Below are 18,651 nucleotides of genomic sequence, written 5' to 3' on the forward strand. Positions count from 1 at the left end.
TCACCCTAGGAATTTTCTTTTTATTGCTTTTAGAGAGAGAGGGAGAGAGGTGAAGGGAGGGAAAAAGAGTGGGGGAGAGAGAAACAACAATTGGTTGCCACTCATATGTGCCCTGACCGGGGACCAAACCCACACTCAGGCACATGCCCTCACTCGGAATCAAACCTTTGATTTGGTTTGTGGGATAATGCCCAGCTAACTGAGCCACACTGGCCAGGATCAATATGTTTATTTTTTAAATTGTTTTAAGGTAATCTGGAATTAGAGGCACCATACTTCTTCAACTGAAGTATAACATGGATATGGAAATATACATATCTCCTGGGAAGTTTGATGAATTATCACAAAGTGAATATACCTAGATAACCTTCTGGTATCCTCTTGTGATTACTAACTCCTATTTCCTTTAAAGGTAAGTAAGGTCAGGATAAGGAGCTATCCTGACTCCACACGTAGATTTCTTTTCCCTGATTTTGAACTTTATGTAAGTGAAATCATCTGATATGCTTTTATTTGGTGTCTTTCTTGTTTTGTGGCATCACAACTTTCTTTTTAACCATTTCTAAATCACCTATCCCCTTTACCCATTTCACTTTATCCTCAATCAAAGGATTTATACACTTATCCTTAAAAAGTATCTTTGTTTTGAGAACCAAAAGGCTGATGATAGAAGAGAAACATTCATTTTAAATCACAATTAATTTGGACATTAATTAACGTATGACTTCTGAGTAAGTCACTATTTTAATAATAATTAATAAGAGGAGGAGAATGGAGGCAAATGCTAATAAACATTTCAACTGGTGGTTGTTTGTATACTAGCAAATATATACTGTGTAGCAGCAGGCTTGACCAAATTTATAACTCACTTCTTTCTGTCCTTTAGCCTGAGAAGGAGAACATTCAGTGAAGAAGGGAGGGATTATCTGAGGTTAAATATAATTTATGACAAATGATTTATGTCATCATATAGCAGCAGTCAAATCCTGCACACAACTTTGTAAACTTGAGGAGAGCTAAGTTTTTGCTTTCTAAATAGAATGTTACAATTATTTTTTCCCTTTTTTGCTTACGGCAGAGCTTGTTTTCGCAGGTTTCTCCTCCACACATAGAGCAGGGCGCTCCTCTTTTATAAGGATGTGTATTTATATAATTTCCTCTGTAAACAAAGAGAAACATTGAGTAGCCAAATGGCTATTTATTACTCTAATTTTGTTCATTTGTTTCTGTAAGTTTTGTGGTTGCTCATTAAATGATGAATTTTGAAAGGAAAATAACTTTTGTCCTAATTTTATGCTTATTTATTTTGTAAAAAGAAACTTTAAACTGTTCTTCACAGCATATTCATAAAAGTAAGTTATAGTCTTTTAAAATATTTCTTTATTAATTTTTTAAATTTATTTTTATTGTTTTTCACATACAGTTGTCTCCATTTTCCCCCATCTCCTACCCCCCGGCCCACCCACCCCCTTCTCCCACCCCCTTCTCCCACCCTCAATCCCATCCCCCTTTGGCTTCATCCATGGTCCCTTAAACATGTTCCTTGATGACTTTTCCCCTTATTTCCCCCATTATCTCCTTTGCCCCCTCCCCTCTGGTTACCATCAGTTTGTTCCTTATTTCAATGTCTCTGGTTCTATTTTGCTTGTTGGTTTTGCTGATCAGGTTCTGCTTATAAGTGATACCATATGGTATTTGTCTTTCACTGCCTGGCTTATTTCACTTAGCATAATGCTCTCCAGTTCCATCCATGCTGTCACAAAGGGTAGGAGCTCCTTCTTTCTTTCTGCTGCATGGTATTCCATTGTGCAAATGTACCATAGTTTTTTTACCCATTTGTTTACTGATGGGTACCTAGGTTGCTTCCAACACTTAGCTATTGTAAATTGCACGTCTATGAACATTGGGACGCATAGATTCTTTTGAATTGGTGTTTCAGGCTTCTTGGGGTATAATCCCAGCAGTGGAATTACCAGGTCAAAAGGCAGTTCCATTTTTAGTTTTCTGAGGAAATCCCATACTGTTTTCTACAGTGGCTGCACCAGTCTGCATTCCCACCAACAGTGTAGTAGGGTCCCCTTTTCTCAGCAGTCTCTCCAGCACTTGTTGTTTGTTGCTTTGTTTATGATGGCCATTCTGACCGATGTGACATGGTATCTCATTGTGGTTTTAATTTGCATCTCTCTAATGGCTAGTGATGCTGAGCATCCTTTCATATGACTCTGGGCCCTCTGTATGTCTTCCTTGGAGAAATGTCTGTTCAAGTCCTTTGCCCATTTCTTAATTGGATTGTTTGTCTTCCTGGAGGGGAGTTGTGTGAGTTCTTTATATATTTTTGAGATCAAACCCTTGTCCGAGTTATCATTTGAAAATATATTTTCCTGTATGGTTGGTTCCCTTTTCATTTTGCTGATGTTTTCTTTAACTGTGCATATGCTCTTTATTTTGTGAAGTCCCATTTGTTTATTCTTTCCGTTACATCTCTTGCTCTAGGGGATATATCAGTGAAAATATTGCTGCATGGAACATCAGAGATTTTCCTGTCCATGTTCTCCTATGGGACTTTTATGGTTGTTTTTACTTATATTTAGGTCTTTTTATTCACCTTGAGTTTATTTTTGTGTGTGGTAGAAGTTGGTGGTTGTTTCATTTTTTTGCACATAGCTGTCCAGATCTCCCAACATCATTTATTGAAGGGGCTACTTTTACTTCATTTTATGCTTCTGCTCACTTTGTGAAATATTAATTGGCCATAGAGACTTGGGTTTGTTTCTGGACTCTCTATTCTGTTCCATTGATCTATGTGTCTGTTCTTATGCCAGTACTAGGCCATTTTGATTACTGTGGCCTGGTAATATAGCTTGATGTCAGGTATGTTCATCCTTCTACTTTATTCTTCTTTCTCAAAGTTTCTGCGGCTATTCCAGGTCATTTATGGTTCTACATAAATTTTTGAAATGTTTGTTCTATATCTGTGAAATATGTCATTGGTATTTTAATAGGGATTACATTGAATCTATAAATTGCTTTGGATAGTATGGGCATTTTGATGATGCTAATTCTTCCAGTCCATGTACCTGGTATATGCTTCCATTTATTTGTGTCTTCCTTAATTTCTTTCTTTAGTGTTGTGTAGAATTCTGAGTACAGATCTTTTGCTTCCTTGGTTAGGTTTATTCCTAGGTACTTTATTTTTCTTGTTGCTATAGGAAATGGAATTTTTCTCCCCTGATTTCTGTTTCTGATATTTCATTGTTGTTGTACAAACATGTTTTTGATTTCTGAATATTGACTTTGTATCTTCCTTATTAATTTTTTTTGAAAAAGAGAGAGGAAGTGAGGGGTAGTGAAAGACACACACATCAATTTGTTTTTCATGTATTTATTCCTTGATTCTCTTATAGGTCCTGACCAGGGATCGAACCTGCAACCTTGGCATGCCTGGACAATGCTCTAACCAACTGAACTACTTGGCCAGGGTTTTATGTTCTTGAATATTCTATAGAACACAAATTAGATGTGAACCCAGTGTAATTATGTATGTAACAAACACAGATTTCATTTTTGTTGTAAAACACTAAGACTATCTCTTTATTTTGTAAATGAAATAAGCAAAATTTAAATTGCAAGTGGAAACACAATACGATAGTCCTTATCTAGTTCTGTTTGATGGTGTACCAAATAATGGTACCGTTTGGTCAACCATTTGGCAGATATTATGCCTGCTTTTCAATAATATAAGCTACTACATTCTAACAAACTTGCCTTTTTTTCATCTCTGTGTCTGTGGAATATTTTAAAAAGTGTTACTTAGGGTACACAAAGCAAAACATTAGTGACATTATCAGTATTTCATTAAAGAGTAAACCACAATTCATTTATCCATTCATCTGTTGATGGACATTTGGGCTGTTCCAGTTTTTTGCTGTTACATACAATACTACTATGCACCTTTAAACATTTATATGTCTTTTTATGGGCATACATTTTCATAATACATATTTAATACTGGAATAAATAGATCAAGTGATTAGTACATATTTAAGTTTTTGAGAACTTGCCATACTGTTTTTACAAAATAGTTGTGACACTATATACTTCTGCCAGCTGTGGTTGAGAATTCCACTTCCTTCACATCTTCCTCTGGATCTGGAATGGCCAGTCTTTAGCCATTCACATTGTTGTGTAGCAGTATTCATTGTGGTTTTAATTTGTATTTCTCTAAATGGTTAATGATATTGAGGTTTTTATCATTGCGTATTTGCCATCTGCATATTTCCTTTATTAACCTTTTATTCATTTTTATTGTTTTAAGTATTTCTCATATAGAGTTGTGATAGTTCCTCCTATATTTGTAGTACAAGTCTCCTGTCTGATATGTTTTGCAAAGACTTTATTCTATTCTGTAGCTTATCTTTTTATTCTCTTATCATTGCCTTTGAATAAATTTAATCTTTTTTGATGCCTTCATCTTGACTGGAAGCCAAATAGCTGTAATTTTTAATTTTAATGTAATCCAACTTGTAAATTTGTTTTCTATGGATCATGTTTTTGGTGTGGTAGCCAAAAATTTTTGACTCTTAAGGTCACAAAGCTTTCACCCATGTTTTCTTCCACAAGTTTTATACATTAGGTTTTACATTTAGGTCCAAGATCGGTTGTGAGTTATTTTTGTAGGTTGTATTTTGTGTAGATTCAAGTTTACTTTTGTTTTTCATAAGTGGATGACATATTGTTCCAGTAGCATTTGTTGAAAAAAATCTGTTTTCCACTGCATTGCCTTTGTGCATGTATGAGAAATCATATATGGTCAACCATGTGTGGGTTTATTTTTGGTCTTATTCTGTCCACGCATCTGTCTAACTTTATGTCAATATCACAATGTTGTGATTATTCTAGCTATAATAATTCTTGAAAACAATAGTGTCAGTTCTTCCAATTTGTTCTTTTTCTTAGTTGTTTTGGCTGTTCTAAGTTCTTTGCATTTCCATATGAATTTTGGAATCATTTGTCAACACTTATGATAAACACATGCCAGGACATTTATTGGTATTGTACTGAATTTATAGGTCAATTTATTGAAAAATTACGTCTTAACAATATTGAGTCTTTTATCCTATTAACTGGGTCTATCTCTTTATTTATTTGTGTATGTGTTAATTTCTCTCATGAATATTATGTAATTTTCATCTTATAAGTCCTTCATATCTACTGCCAGATTTATCTGTAGATAATTTATCATTTTTGATGCTATTATAAATGGTATTGTCATTTTATTTCAATTTATGATTGTTTGTTGCTAGATTATGGGCATGTAATTGCATTTTGTATTTTGATCTTGTATCCTGAAAAATTTCTAAACTTACTAATAGAAGAGTTTTCATAGATTCAGTTGGATTTTCGATATAGATTTATAGATCAGCAGTCAGCAAAGTATGGTCCCTAAGCTAAAAACCTGTCTTGTGGTCTGTTTTTGTGGATTGTGAGCTAAGAATTGATTTTTTATATTTTAAAGGGTTATTTAAAATAATAAAAAAACACAAAGATTAATGTGTAACAGAATGCATGTGTTCTGCAAAGCCTAACACTTTTACTCTCTGTACTTTACAGAAAAAGTACTGTCTGGTACTTTACAGAATTTTTTTTTTTTTTTTACTGTTTGGCATAACATTACATGCAGGTTTTTCAAAGATGCTCTTTATTAGTTTAAGGAGTTTCTATTTCTAGATGACAGAGAACTTTTATTGGGAATAAATGTCCTTTTCTCAGTCTAGTGAGATGATCATATGATCTTTATTTTTAAGCTGATTGATGTGCTTAATTACATAGATTGATTTTAGAATGTCAAACCAGACCTACATTCCTGGAATAAACTTTATTTGGACAAGGTGTATTGTGCTTTTACCATATTTTTGGTTTAAATTTTAAATTTTATTTAGAATTTATGTACCTATGTTCATAAAAGATACTCCTCTGTGGTTATTTTTTTCATTTTACTTCTTCTTTGTAGTTTGTGTCTTTTAAGGATTTGTTCACTTTATCCAAGTTGCCTGATTAACCCCATTATTATTTTTAATTGTCTTCTTTATCCCTGGTGACGTTTTTTCCTCTGAAATTCACATGATCTGATGTTAACATAAACATTAAAGATTTACTTTTTACTAAGGTTAGTATAGTAAAGCTTTTTCCATCTTTTATTTTTAATGTATTTGTGTCTTTATGTTTAAAGTATATTTCTTGTAGGCAGCATATAATTGGTTCTTGATTTGTTATCTATTCTCATAATCTCTGCTTTTTCATTTGGGTGTTTGTAGCATTTTACATTTGATGTTAATATTGACATAGTTAAGATTAAAGCTATCATCTTCTTATTTATTCTATTTGTTTCATTTGTCCTTTATTTTTCTTCTCTTTAAGTTATGCTTTTGTTATAATTATTTCTGTTTCTAACTGGGGGAGTAGAAGAAATATGGAAAGAGATATACACCTTTGTTCTTCTCCATAGCAATTTTGGCACATCTCCACATCCTTTTTCCTTCTTTCTTTTTCTTCTCCTTCTTCTTTCTTCTTTTTTAACCAATACTTGTATATTTATTCTATGCCTGTGTTTTCATCTGTTGTACATTTTATTTTAATATTTTTGTTTCTTAAATGGTTGGATTGTGAACAGATTTTATCTTCTTTCTTGTACAGGTCATTTGGATTAGAGTTCCAGAATTTCGTTTTTGGGGCATCCCATTAGGCTTATGTTATATTTCTAATTAGGTGTGCCATTACCAAAAAGGCAATGAAACTTATGATATTTTATTCTTAGAAGAATGTGCTTTTTACCATCATTCTGAATCATTTGCTCATTCCAGTTATGTTGTATTATGCTAGGAAAGCATCTACCAACTTCTTTTGTTTTCCAATATTTAGTATGACAATGCTAAATATTGTCACACTAAAGAATTGTCAATTCTTTTAGATTATCTGTTTTGTTTTGTTTTTCTTCAGTTAACAATATTCATTATTTTCAATCTAAACTTTAAATATTTCATGGCACATATAATTCTTTACACAAAGTAATAATATTCTCTCACTACTTTCAATTTTCATCTGTAGCATTTGATTAGCATTATAGAGGGAGACTTTATTTATTAAATATATTCTTGTCTTTTTAGTGTAAAACCCTATTTTGAAAACAATTTGTAACACTTATTTCAATATAAACTATTTTTAATAGCAAAATTACTTACGCAGGTCCATAGTCACATACAAATATTGAAGTTTTATCTCTCCCAAGGTTTGGACAATTTGTAATTGCACAGCCAACTTTATATGAATTGGCCCAAGCTATCTATAAGGAAAAAAATTAAAATAAAATATGCAAAATAACTATGCCACAGTGCATTGTAGGAACAGCTATAATAGTCATGCTATAAAAATGTATATATATAAGTTATTGTTGGCTATTTTTCTTAATTTCTAATATTTAGTTTAAAACAATTTTTAAAAGGCTGTTCTCATGAGGGCTACCTAACTAATCTTCCCTCATTGATAATTTTCAGAAATCAAAAGAATATAATGTATAGTGAAAAGAATAATTTCTTCTAGATGATTTATGAAACATTTTTATTTCTCCGTGGGTATTTAATATGAACAATGTTAAAATCAGATTTTAAAAGGGACACAATTATTAACTTTTATTTTTTTCTCTAAATGTTCTAATTAATTTATGATCACATTTCAAATTTTGTGATCTTAACCATATTCTTATCTCTGTCAAACCAAAAGAGACACATAGGGACTGAGACTAAGAAGATATTGGGTTTGTGCAAAAACATGCCTGCCATAGGAATGGTGAATGTTTTTGTTTCATTGTAAAGAATAGCAGTTATTCAGAATAAAATTTCTATGGAAAACTAGCTATGGGGAGGAGAGGTAAGGAGGCGAAAAACTTAGTATTCTTTTGTTACAATGATATAATATAATTTTCCTCCATTTCCCAAATGAACAAAGGGGAAAATGCACTGTTTTGGAAAACAAAATAACCAGGAAAATTGACACAGAATTTGATGACACAGGTGAATTTTCCACATCCATTTATTTTACAATTCAGTTAACAAAGTGTGTTGACACGATTTATAAACTGATGCATTACTCACTATTTCCCATGGCCCAGGTATAGTTGTAATCAACAGTTTTACAAAATGTATTTTAGTGGCTCTTTGCTTGCCTGAGGGCCAGCAAAGTGCAATGAAATCACTGAACAAAAAACAGATGAGTTTTACTTCTAACCATGCATGTGGCTTTGGAGAGTGAAGAATCAATTCTGAGCTAGTTTCCCACTTAATAATGTGAGATTAAGCTAGATTCTTAAAATACCCCATTGCTCTAGAATGTTTTAGAAAGTTAATGAACTATATAAGTACATGTAGGTATATATATTTTTTCAAGAAATGCATGTTTAAAAATTTGGTTCATAACTAACTAACTAACTACACCATGAAATTTTATTTTCTTAATATATCTAAACTGTGATGTTTTCAGTTTTTGGAATTCCAAAGATAAATATTGATTATGTATAGGTTTAAAATGTTTTTCTTTTATTAAAGGAACTAGATGTAACACTAACATGAACATTGATTGTGACTTCAGTACAAACATCTTCAGATGGTAACAGTAAGAAATTTTTATCATATTTCCTTCAGAACACTAAAAAAGATACACTAAACAACAGTTGTTGACCAATAAGAAGAATGGACCTATTCTAAATTGTTTAAACATATATGTAAATTAGCCAATGAGGAGTGAGCTCTGGTTTCTGCCATAATATTGCTAAGGGTCAAGGGGTATTTGGAAACAGGTTATTTTTCCCATTTGGTAAAAGAGGAAACAAAGGATCATATAAAAGCTGTGGTTGAGCCTTGATGTCATGTTAGGAATATTGCATTCTGTTTGTTATCAGGACTCTTGATATTTGATCCCATTCTCTTGATTTCCTAGCAATAACCAAACTGTAATCTTTGTGTAAAACATCTATTCTAAGAAAGATGTCCAGATTTACAGCATCCTGTTGCTGGACAAAGATTAAATGGAGTAGTAGCATGAAAGCTGCTAATTTCCATGTTCAGTGCACCTCCGATAAAAATGACATGCTTTCAGACTCTATATGTTAATTCAACTTATACAGATGAGTAAGTTTGGAGAAGGGAGCTTTTTCTCTTGTTTAAATGGGCCATCCTAGGACATTAGTGCCATATCTAGGGTTAGCTTGGCTGAAATATGACTTCCATTTCTCACCAAACACTCTCACCTGAAACAACCAAAAGAATTGGAAAAATTATAGGAATAAAGTTCTTCAATGTATTAGACATACAACAACAAAGGATAATGTACTCTGAGAGTTGGGGTGGGGAGAAGCTGTGAGCTGTACAATTGTCTCAGCTTGTTGCTTTGAGAGTTTTCAAGTGGTGGCTGGAGGGTAAAGGGTGGTGGGAAATCAGGAGAAGTTTGATGGATTCACATAGTGGAGACACAGTGGAGAGTCTGGGGAGACCAAGGAGGTGGGAGTTTAGTGGTGAAGATCTAACTCTGACACTACTATGGAGATCTTCAGGGTATCCCCATCATCAATTCAACACAGCACTAATCAGAGCATTCATTTGAATAAACTACCCTCGACCTGAGACAGAACCACTTATAAAAAGTGCAGGAAAGAATACTGGAGTTTACATTAGGCCAGGAGGAGAGCCGTTCCCACTATCTAGATTGGTGTGTTTCATAATTTCTGGGGCACTAGCGTAGAGTATACAGAAGAGTGTGGCCTCACTGGTGAGAGATAGCCCCAACTAAACATTGCCTTCATTCCACTTCATATTTTAAAAGCAGGAAAAAAAAGGATTTAACAAATTCCAGGTAACTTAACTGTAACCCATAGGAGAATTCAAGAATATTATAAGTATATAAATAAATCAAGTATCCCACAAGGCAAAATTTATAAAATTGGGAATATCATAAAACATACCCAATGTGATAAGCAGAAAAATATTCCCAACATTTACAAAATTGGGAATATAATAAAGCATACCCAATGTGATAAGCAGAAAAATTTGATAAATCATGAGGGAAAATCAATCTATTGAAAGTACCCCAGAACTAAAATAGATGCTAGCATTAACAGAGAAAATGTTAAAACAATTACTATAACTATCTCATATGATTGAAAAACTAGATAAAAGGTCAAGAGTTTTAGGTAGCTACTGATGATATAAAAAAGACAAAATCAAACTTCTAGAGAGGTAAAGTTTAACATCTAGGATGAAAAATAAACTAAATGTCTATAACAGTAAATTAAACATTAGAGAAGAAAATATTCATGAATTTAAAGAAATATGGCTATGTGAAATTAATCACAGAGTTTTAAAAAGTTAAGAAATTTAAGGCAAAAAGAGAAGAGAACATCAATCAACCATAGGAAAACTCAGGTGGCCTTCTACACTGGTGACTGCACTCCAGGAGGAGAGAAGTGAGAGATGGTGAGAGAAACATTTCAAGAAATATATCCAACATTTTTCAAACTTTGATTTAAACTATAGAGCTACAGTTTTAAGGAACTCAGTTAACTGCAACACAAAAATATGAATAAATCTTTAGTAATGAAATTGTTCAAGACTTGACACAAAGAAAAATTTTTGAAGTTAATCAAAGGAAAAAAGACATTATATGCACAGAAATAAAGGAAAGGCTGACAGTGTAATGCTTATTGGAATTAATGCATTGAGATGACAGGAGAGTAATCTTTAAAGTTCAAAAAACAAAAGCTCCATGGAATTCTATACCCAGTAAAACTATCTTTTAAATGAAGGTGAGTTTTTAGGATATACAACAGAAACTCAAAAGAAAATACTAAAAAACATGTTTTGTGATTGAAATGGGCATAAATAAGAACTAATCAATAAAATGTCAAATACTTACCTGTGTATAATGGCTACAAACTTTGGAACAATGTAGACTACTATAATTATAAAGATTTTTTTCACTATACCAAGCAACAATAGCAACTTTTGGTGTAAATATAGGTAATCCACCTTTCCAGATATTTTCTCCAACAAATTCAAAAGTTGGATGACATTTATATGATTTTTTTAAACAGCTGTTGTGGGCAAATTTGCACTTGTTTGCCCATGCTTTTGCTGTCTTTGCTAAACCTTCATCCCAAGTCTGGAAGACAAAAATAATTTAAATTAAATTGTGCATGTTTGTTTGCATTAAAGTTATTCTAATTATTGTAATCAATTAAATTTTATTTAAATTTTAATTTTAATAAAGTACAGTTTTTCTTTAGCATTTATTTTGTTTACCATTTGTCATTTCCTTTTAGTTGTGCTTCAGAAACTCTCTATTACCCACTCTATGACAGTTCATTTTTGTCCTGGTACAGTATAAGCAGTCAGCAAACATTTGAATGTGATTTAAATAAGTTGAAGTTCACAGTCTAGTAATTCAGAAAGACATGCAAATATATCATAAGTAAACAATGACTACTCGCTTATAATTAAAAAGGAAAAATCATCCTAGCACACTAGGAATAGAATTTCCTTAATTTGATCAAGTGTGTGTGTGTGTGTGTGGCAACTATACCGAAAGCATTAATACAAAAATGGTGAAATATTGAAAGCTTTCACCCAAGAATGGGAATGAAACAAGATGTCTCATTTCTATTTAAAATTGTACTGGAGCCCCGGCTGGTGTGGCTCAGTGGATTGAGTGCCAGTCTGTGAACCAAAGGGATGCTGATTGGATTTCCAGTCAGGGCACATGCCTGGGTTGCAGGCCAGGTCCCTATTAGAGGGGGTGTAAGAGGCAACCACACATTGATGTTTCTCTCCTCTTTCTCCCTCTTTTCCCCTCCTTCACTAAATAAATAAAATCTTTAATAAGAACTGTACTGGATTTTAGGCAGTATAAAATATATAGGACAACGCCCTGGCTGGCATAGCTCAGTGGATTGAGCGTGGGCTGCGAACCAAAGCATCGCAGGTTCGATTCCCAGACAGGGCACATGCCTGGGCTGCAGGCCACGGCCCCCAGAAACATTGATGTTTCTCTCTCTCTCTCTCTTTCTCCCTCCCTTCCCTCTCTAAAAATAAATAAATAAAATCTAAAAAAAAATAACCTCTCTCTGGTATTGGCATTTTACCAGTTTAACTGAGTGTACAAATATTACAGTAGTGTTGAGAACCACCCTGCCTGGTTTCAGAAGCTATAAGCCCCCATGGCTAAGGCTGAGTGAGAGACCTTGGGACCATGAGCCACTAAGGAGACAAAGCTTATCTTCCTGTCAGGGGCGCTTCCTCTGCCCCTTTTACTTCACCTTGCCTGTCCCTGAGTGCATGACCAGTTAGCCACTGGTGGGTAAGATTCTTCAAGGAAGGGACAACCTAAGACAGGCATGGTCACAGGGGCCCCAGGGAAGGACTTGGGGGGCTATAGCAAAAGGGGGTCAAAGACTCTCACCCCTTGGCTTTGACATAGCTTGAGTCCTCATTCTGTATGCAAGAAGTATCCTAATTTCTTGGCTGCCTTACTTCCCCTGCCTGACTTAAGCCTGAAATAATGATGTAGGGCATTGTAGCCCTGTGCTAGAAAGTACGGGTTCCCTGGGGCAATCAGGCCTAAGGAAGAATGCATAAAATCCTGTGAAACCTGCTTTGCTAAGAATGCTCTCAACTTTCTGATAAGGGTCTGAGCAGGATATGAGTTTGTTTCCCAAAGTTTTATAGCCCTTTAGCTAACTGACCCTGACTCAGAATAAGCCCTCATAGATCTTGTGTATGTTATCTGTTGTTTGATCCTTACTGCCTGATGATGATTGATGAGCTTTACTTGTACTTCTGTGCAAAATGAACCCAATAAAAGCCCACTGAGGAAAAGGCTCTTGGTTCTTCTCCTTTGAGAGATCTGCCACCTTTTCTCCCTCAACAGATCATGTCTTGGTAGACTTATTTTCATCTGTGGCAGCAGGTGGGGGGGCCCTGAGGGCAGAACCTCTTATCTGTGGTCTTGCTTTCACTTTCTTAGTTATTTGTGGTCAAACATGGTCCAAAATAAAATGTTAAATAAAAAACTCCAGGAATAAGCAATTTGGAAGTTTTAAATTGCATGATGTTCTTAGTAGCTTCATGAAATCTTATGTCATCCTAAGATGTGAATCATTTCTTTGTCAAGTGTGTCCATACCATTCATGTTACCTGCTTAGTGGCTGTTTTGGTTTTCAGATCTACTGGTGCAACATTGCAGTGCTTGTGTTCAAGTAACGTTTATTTTACTTAACGGCCCCAAAGTGCAAGGGTAGTAAGGAAGGCTAGCAATTGGGTATGCCAAAGAGAAGCTGTAAAGTGCTTCCTTCAAATATTGTGTGCTGAAGTTGCTAAAATCTATGGTAAGAATGAATCTTCTATTTATGAAATTATGAAGAAAGAATTAGAATTTTTTGCTAATTTTGCTGTTGCATGTTGAACTCCATAGTTATGGCCACAGTATGTAATGAGTGCTTAGTTAAGGTGAAAAAGGCATTAAATTTGTGGGTGGAAGACATGAACAGAAAACATGTGTGTGTGTGTGTGTGTGATGGGTCAATACTATCCACAGTTTCAATATATAGGGTTTGGCGTTATCTATGGTTTTAGACCCCCACTGAGGGTCTTGGAATGTATCTCTCACAGATAAGGGGGAGCCACTGTACTCCTATTTAGGTCCTTTTACCATTCACTCCACCAATAATACAATTGTCTTAAATACATGTCTTAAAAATATGTCCATGCTACCCAAAGATATATATATATAGATTTAATGTAATCCCTATCAAAACACCAATGGCATTTTCCACAAAACTAGAACAAATAATTCTAAATTTATAGGGAACCACAAAAGATCTGAATAGCCACAGCAATTTTGAGAAAGAAAAACAAAGTTGATGCTACCTGTTATCAAACTACACTATAAGGCTATAATAGTCAAAACAGCATAGTACATAAAAACAGACACATAAGTCAGTGGAACAAAATAGAGAACCAAGGAATAAACCCAGGCATATATGGTCAATTAATCTATGACAAAGGAGGCAAGAATATACAATGGGGTAAAGACAGTTTATTCAATAAATGGTGTTGGGAAAATTGGACAGATACATGCAAAAAAACAAACAAGCAAACTAGACCACCTTCTTACAACATATATAAGAATACACTCAAAATGGATTAAAGACTTAAATGTAAAACTAGAAACCATAAAACTCCCAGAAGAAATCATAGGCAGTAAACTCTCTGACATTTCACTCAGTAATAATTTTTTTTCTGATATACAATATCTTCTCAGACAAGGGAAAGAACAAAATAAAGAAATGGGACTACATCAAACTAACAAGATTTTGCACAGCAAAGGAAACTATCAACAAAATGAAAAGACAACCTACTGATTGGGAGAAGATACTCACAAATGATACATCTGATAGCAGGTTAATATCAAAAATTTAAAAAGAACCCATACAATTCAACGACAACAACAGAACCCCAATCTAATGAAAAACTGGGCAGATAACCTGAGTAGACACTTCTCCAAAGAGGACATATAGTTATTCAATAAACATATGAAAAGATGCTCAACATTACTAATCATGAGAAAAATACAAATTAAAACCACAATAAGATATCACCTCACAGCTGTCAGAATGGTTATCAACAATAAATCAACAAATAAGTTTCTGTGAGGATGTGGAGAAAAGGGAACCCTCATGCAGTATTGGTGGGAATGCATACTGGTACAGCCACTGTGGAAAAACAGTATAGAGTTTCTTCAAAAAATTAAAAATACAACTACTTTATTACCCAGAATTCCACTTCTGGGTATTTATCCAAAGAAACTCAAAACACTAATTTGAAAAAATATATATGCACTCCTATGTTAATGGAAGCATTATTTACAATAGCCAAGATATAGGAGCAATCTGTAAGAGACAATCATCAATGGATAAGTGGGTAAAGAAGAGGTTGTGCATATATACAATTAAATATTAGCTGAAATTTTATCATTTGAACTCATGGATGGACTTAGAGGGTATTATATTAAGTGAAATAAGTCAGACAGGAAAAGACAAATATCATAAAATTTCACTTATACGTGGAATGTAAAGAACAAAATAAATAAATAAACAAACAAAATAGAAAAAATATGTCTTAAAAACCTACATACATAAGAATCATGTAAGACAATGGTATAATTTTTCCTTCAAGTGTCAACATAATTTAGAAAATATAAGAGAAGACTACTTTATTATATTTACCCATATTTTTACTCTTTGCCTTTTAGTTTCTTCGTTCTGATGTTGCAAGGGTCCTTGTTTTATCATTACTTTACGTTTGAAAATCTTTCCTTAAGTATTGTTTTAGAGTAGGTCTGCTTATGACAAATTATCTTAGTTCCTGAATATGAGTATATCTTAATTTTACCTTCACTCCTGAAGTATATTTTCTCTGTGTAGACTTCTTAGATGAGTCTTCTTTGAAACTGACACTGAAATTAAAATGGAAAATGTTGTGCCACTTCCTTCTGGCACCCATGGATTTGGATGAGAAATTTGATGACATTGAATTTGTTGTTCTCTTTTAGCTAGTGTGCTATATCTTTTCAGCTGCTTTTAAGATTTTTTGTCTTAAGTTTATGAAGTTTTATTATATTGTATCTTGGCTTGAAATTCTTTAAGCTCATCATATTTGGTCATCTCTCAGGTTTATTGTTTATGTCTTTACCCACATTTTTTCTGCCCTTCCCCATCTTTCTCCATTCCATCTGGAATGCCAATGCCATGAGTGTTAGATATTTGCTATTGTCTCATAGACCCCTGATGTTCTGTTCTCTTTTTTCAGTCCATTTTCCCTGTTGTTCACATTTGGTATCCTATTGTATCCTGGTTTTGATTCTCTGATTTTTCCCCCTTTGTCACATTTATTCTGCTATTGAGCCCATCCAACAAGCTTTAAATTTCTATTAAGTTTTTCAGTGAAAATTGGGCCAAGGAGATGATGGACAAGGAAGAACATTTTAGAAGGAGAAGATGGGGACCACAAAAACACAAGGGACAAGGGAACTCCTACCATCCTTAGTGAAAGAAATTTTCTGACCTCCAGGTTAGCGGCTCTTCATAATACTTGCTCTACAGATTTCAAAATCGCTCTGAACCAATGATGGCTGTGTGGGTCCCTTTCTTCTACTACCTGAATAGAAATGTTCATTGTAGTTATCTTTGTGCTAGCATTAAATGTTGTTTCTGTGGAGGACACACACAGTCACATGGCCAAGGGTATCCACAACCAACCTTTTTGAAAAAATTATAGCATACCACTCAATGTTATGAGACTCTGATTCAGTACCTAAACACTATTGTGTTTAATCCTTTGAGTGAGGCCTTGAATTTGTTCTACATATGGAAGGAAAGGAATAAAACAATATTTGATGACCACAAAAGCAGTCTGTAGTAGAGACATTTAAGGGTAAGCCAACTAGGGTCACCAGACTAACTCTGGCCAGAAAGATACAGGTGGGACTGGCATATATCACCTTTAGGTCTGATCACAAAACTCTGGTGTAGCCCTCTAGCTTTCTCAATGTGACTCTGAAGAACAAATGTTGACATGAAAGAACCAAGATGTAAATAGCCCAGAGGCACTGCATGGAGAACAGGTGATGTGGAGAGTAGTGTGAGTGAGATGCTACACCTGTGTTGTTTTAAAAATACCTGTATGCTAAGTGAAATAAGTCAGACAATGAAAGACAAATACTGTATGATCTCACTTATACGTGGAATGTTAAAAAACAAAATTCATGATACAGAGAACAGGTTGGTGCTTGTCAGAGTCTGGGGGTGGGGAGTAGGTGAAAGGGTAAAGGTGTGGAAAATGTACAAACTTCTGGTTACAAGGTAAACAAGTTTATGATTTATAGACTATAGCATTGCTAGTATAGTTAACCATTCTGTAATGTACATTTGCAAGTTGCTAGTTGCTAAGAGATTAGATCTGAAAAGTTCTTGGCACAAGGAAAAAATATAAATATGTGAAATAATGAACCTTAACTAAATTTATTGTAAATATTTTGCAATACACACAGATATTAAATCATTATGTTTAATACTTTAATAAAAGGTTATATGTTAATAAAAAATAAAAAAAGCTTGCATGATTTCAAGGTTTATTTGTTAACACATTGTAGTCTACCTTTTCTGACATTTATAGAAATAGATATAAAATGAGGTGCCTAGTTTTCCCAGATGATTCAATAGTACGTGACAGGAGGAGAAACACCTGTTGAAAACTTAGCTAACAGCACTTCGGTTTTGGGCCAAGATGCAGTAACAGGACTACATTTAACTTCTTATTTGAAACAATAAACATAAAATGCACATGTGAAAAAGCAGTTGTCAAGACCTATGACATCAGGCAACCAGTGATCTTTGAGAGGAGGGATACCAACAAGGTGAGTCCTATGATTGTTGCCCAGGCTGTACTGGAATACCAGAAAGGAGAGACCTCTGCCTCCAATAGCAGACTATTGATTAGCACACACATATGAAGAATATATCCAAAGCCAGAGAATGAATCACTCAAAAGGATAAGAGCATATTACCTAATACTTACACAGTACTGGGAATATTGCTTCTACCCACAAGCGAGATCGGAAAACCTCAGAATCTTGGGAATTGAGTACTCAGAAGGATCTTTCCTTAATAGTGGGAGATAATCATCCCTAGCCTCAAACACTACTTTTGTCCTGACAAATTAAAAAAAAAATACTCAAATGCATCAAAATGTCAATTAACATAAATCCATGCCAGAAAAAGATCCCCATCCTGTATGTAAATACACACACATATTTAAGTCTAGGCAAAGATCAGCTTCAAGATTTTCTTTCTGATTCCCTTCTATCAGTACCTTGTAGAAGACAGGTCAGCCAAGGTGTGATTTTTAATTGAATGCTGAGCGAATTCATACAAATGCATCCATAAAATTAATCACCAAGATGCCTTAGGATGAACCCAGTAAGATCCCAGCCCGGTTCTTTCTCACCATGTATTTCATGTTGGCCGCGGGGGGCTGAACTTGGCCACGCATTTCGTTGTGAGCGGCGACACAGTCATCTATGAAACTCTCATCTTCTATGGATGGGACAGTGAAAGACAATTTACCGGCTACCAGACAGAAACCCAAAGTCCATAAGCAACTTAACTCATTCCTCAGAACCATGGCGGAACGCCAAGGATGCCGTGGAGGCTCGGACCCCTAACGGCTAGGCCAATCTTCTTGGCTCTGGAGACCACGCTCTCTGCTGGCTCCAGTCTCCTGCACAGGCTCGAGCCCAGCGCCCCGGGTGCAGGTGCGCAGCAGCCCCAGCGGGCGGGACCAGAACCGAGGCGAAATAAACTGCAAGAGTAGCCGACCAGAAAGCCATGGGCTACAGGAGAAGAAGCCTTGAGTGGCTGGCTCTCTCATGCAGGGATTAGACTATCCTGAAGGCATTTTCTGTGGATCTAATCGGAATCACTGCGAAGGGCGTCTGGATGGTAATCTAGATTGCAAAACGCAGGCATCACTGTGTCGTGTAAAAGAGGTCACG

General features: G+C 34.8%; 1 protein-coding gene across 1 annotated transcript; it reads right to left on the reverse strand.

Moving 5' to 3' along the window:
• Positions 1 to 957: 957 nt before the first annotated feature.
• Positions 958 to 18,281, reverse strand: GLIPR1L1 (GLIPR1 like 1). The gene is made up of 4 exons (XM_045829316.1): positions 18,105 to 18,281; positions 10,960 to 11,205; positions 7,239 to 7,339; positions 958 to 1,159 (listed from the first exon to the last, which is right to left on the reverse strand). Exons 1-4 carry the CDS (start codon positions 18,279 to 18,281, stop codon positions 958 to 960), a joined length of 726 nt encoding a protein of 241 aa, XP_045685272.1.
• Between the last annotated feature and the right edge of the window lie 370 nt (positions 18,282 to 18,651).

Source organism: Phyllostomus hastatus, unplaced genomic scaffold (assembly GCF_019186645.2).
Source record: "Phyllostomus hastatus isolate PE091 unplaced genomic scaffold, TTU_PhHast_1.1 phas_scaffold_93, whole genome shotgun sequence".
Classification (NCBI taxonomy): domain Eukaryota; kingdom Metazoa; phylum Chordata; class Mammalia; order Chiroptera; family Phyllostomidae; genus Phyllostomus; species Phyllostomus hastatus.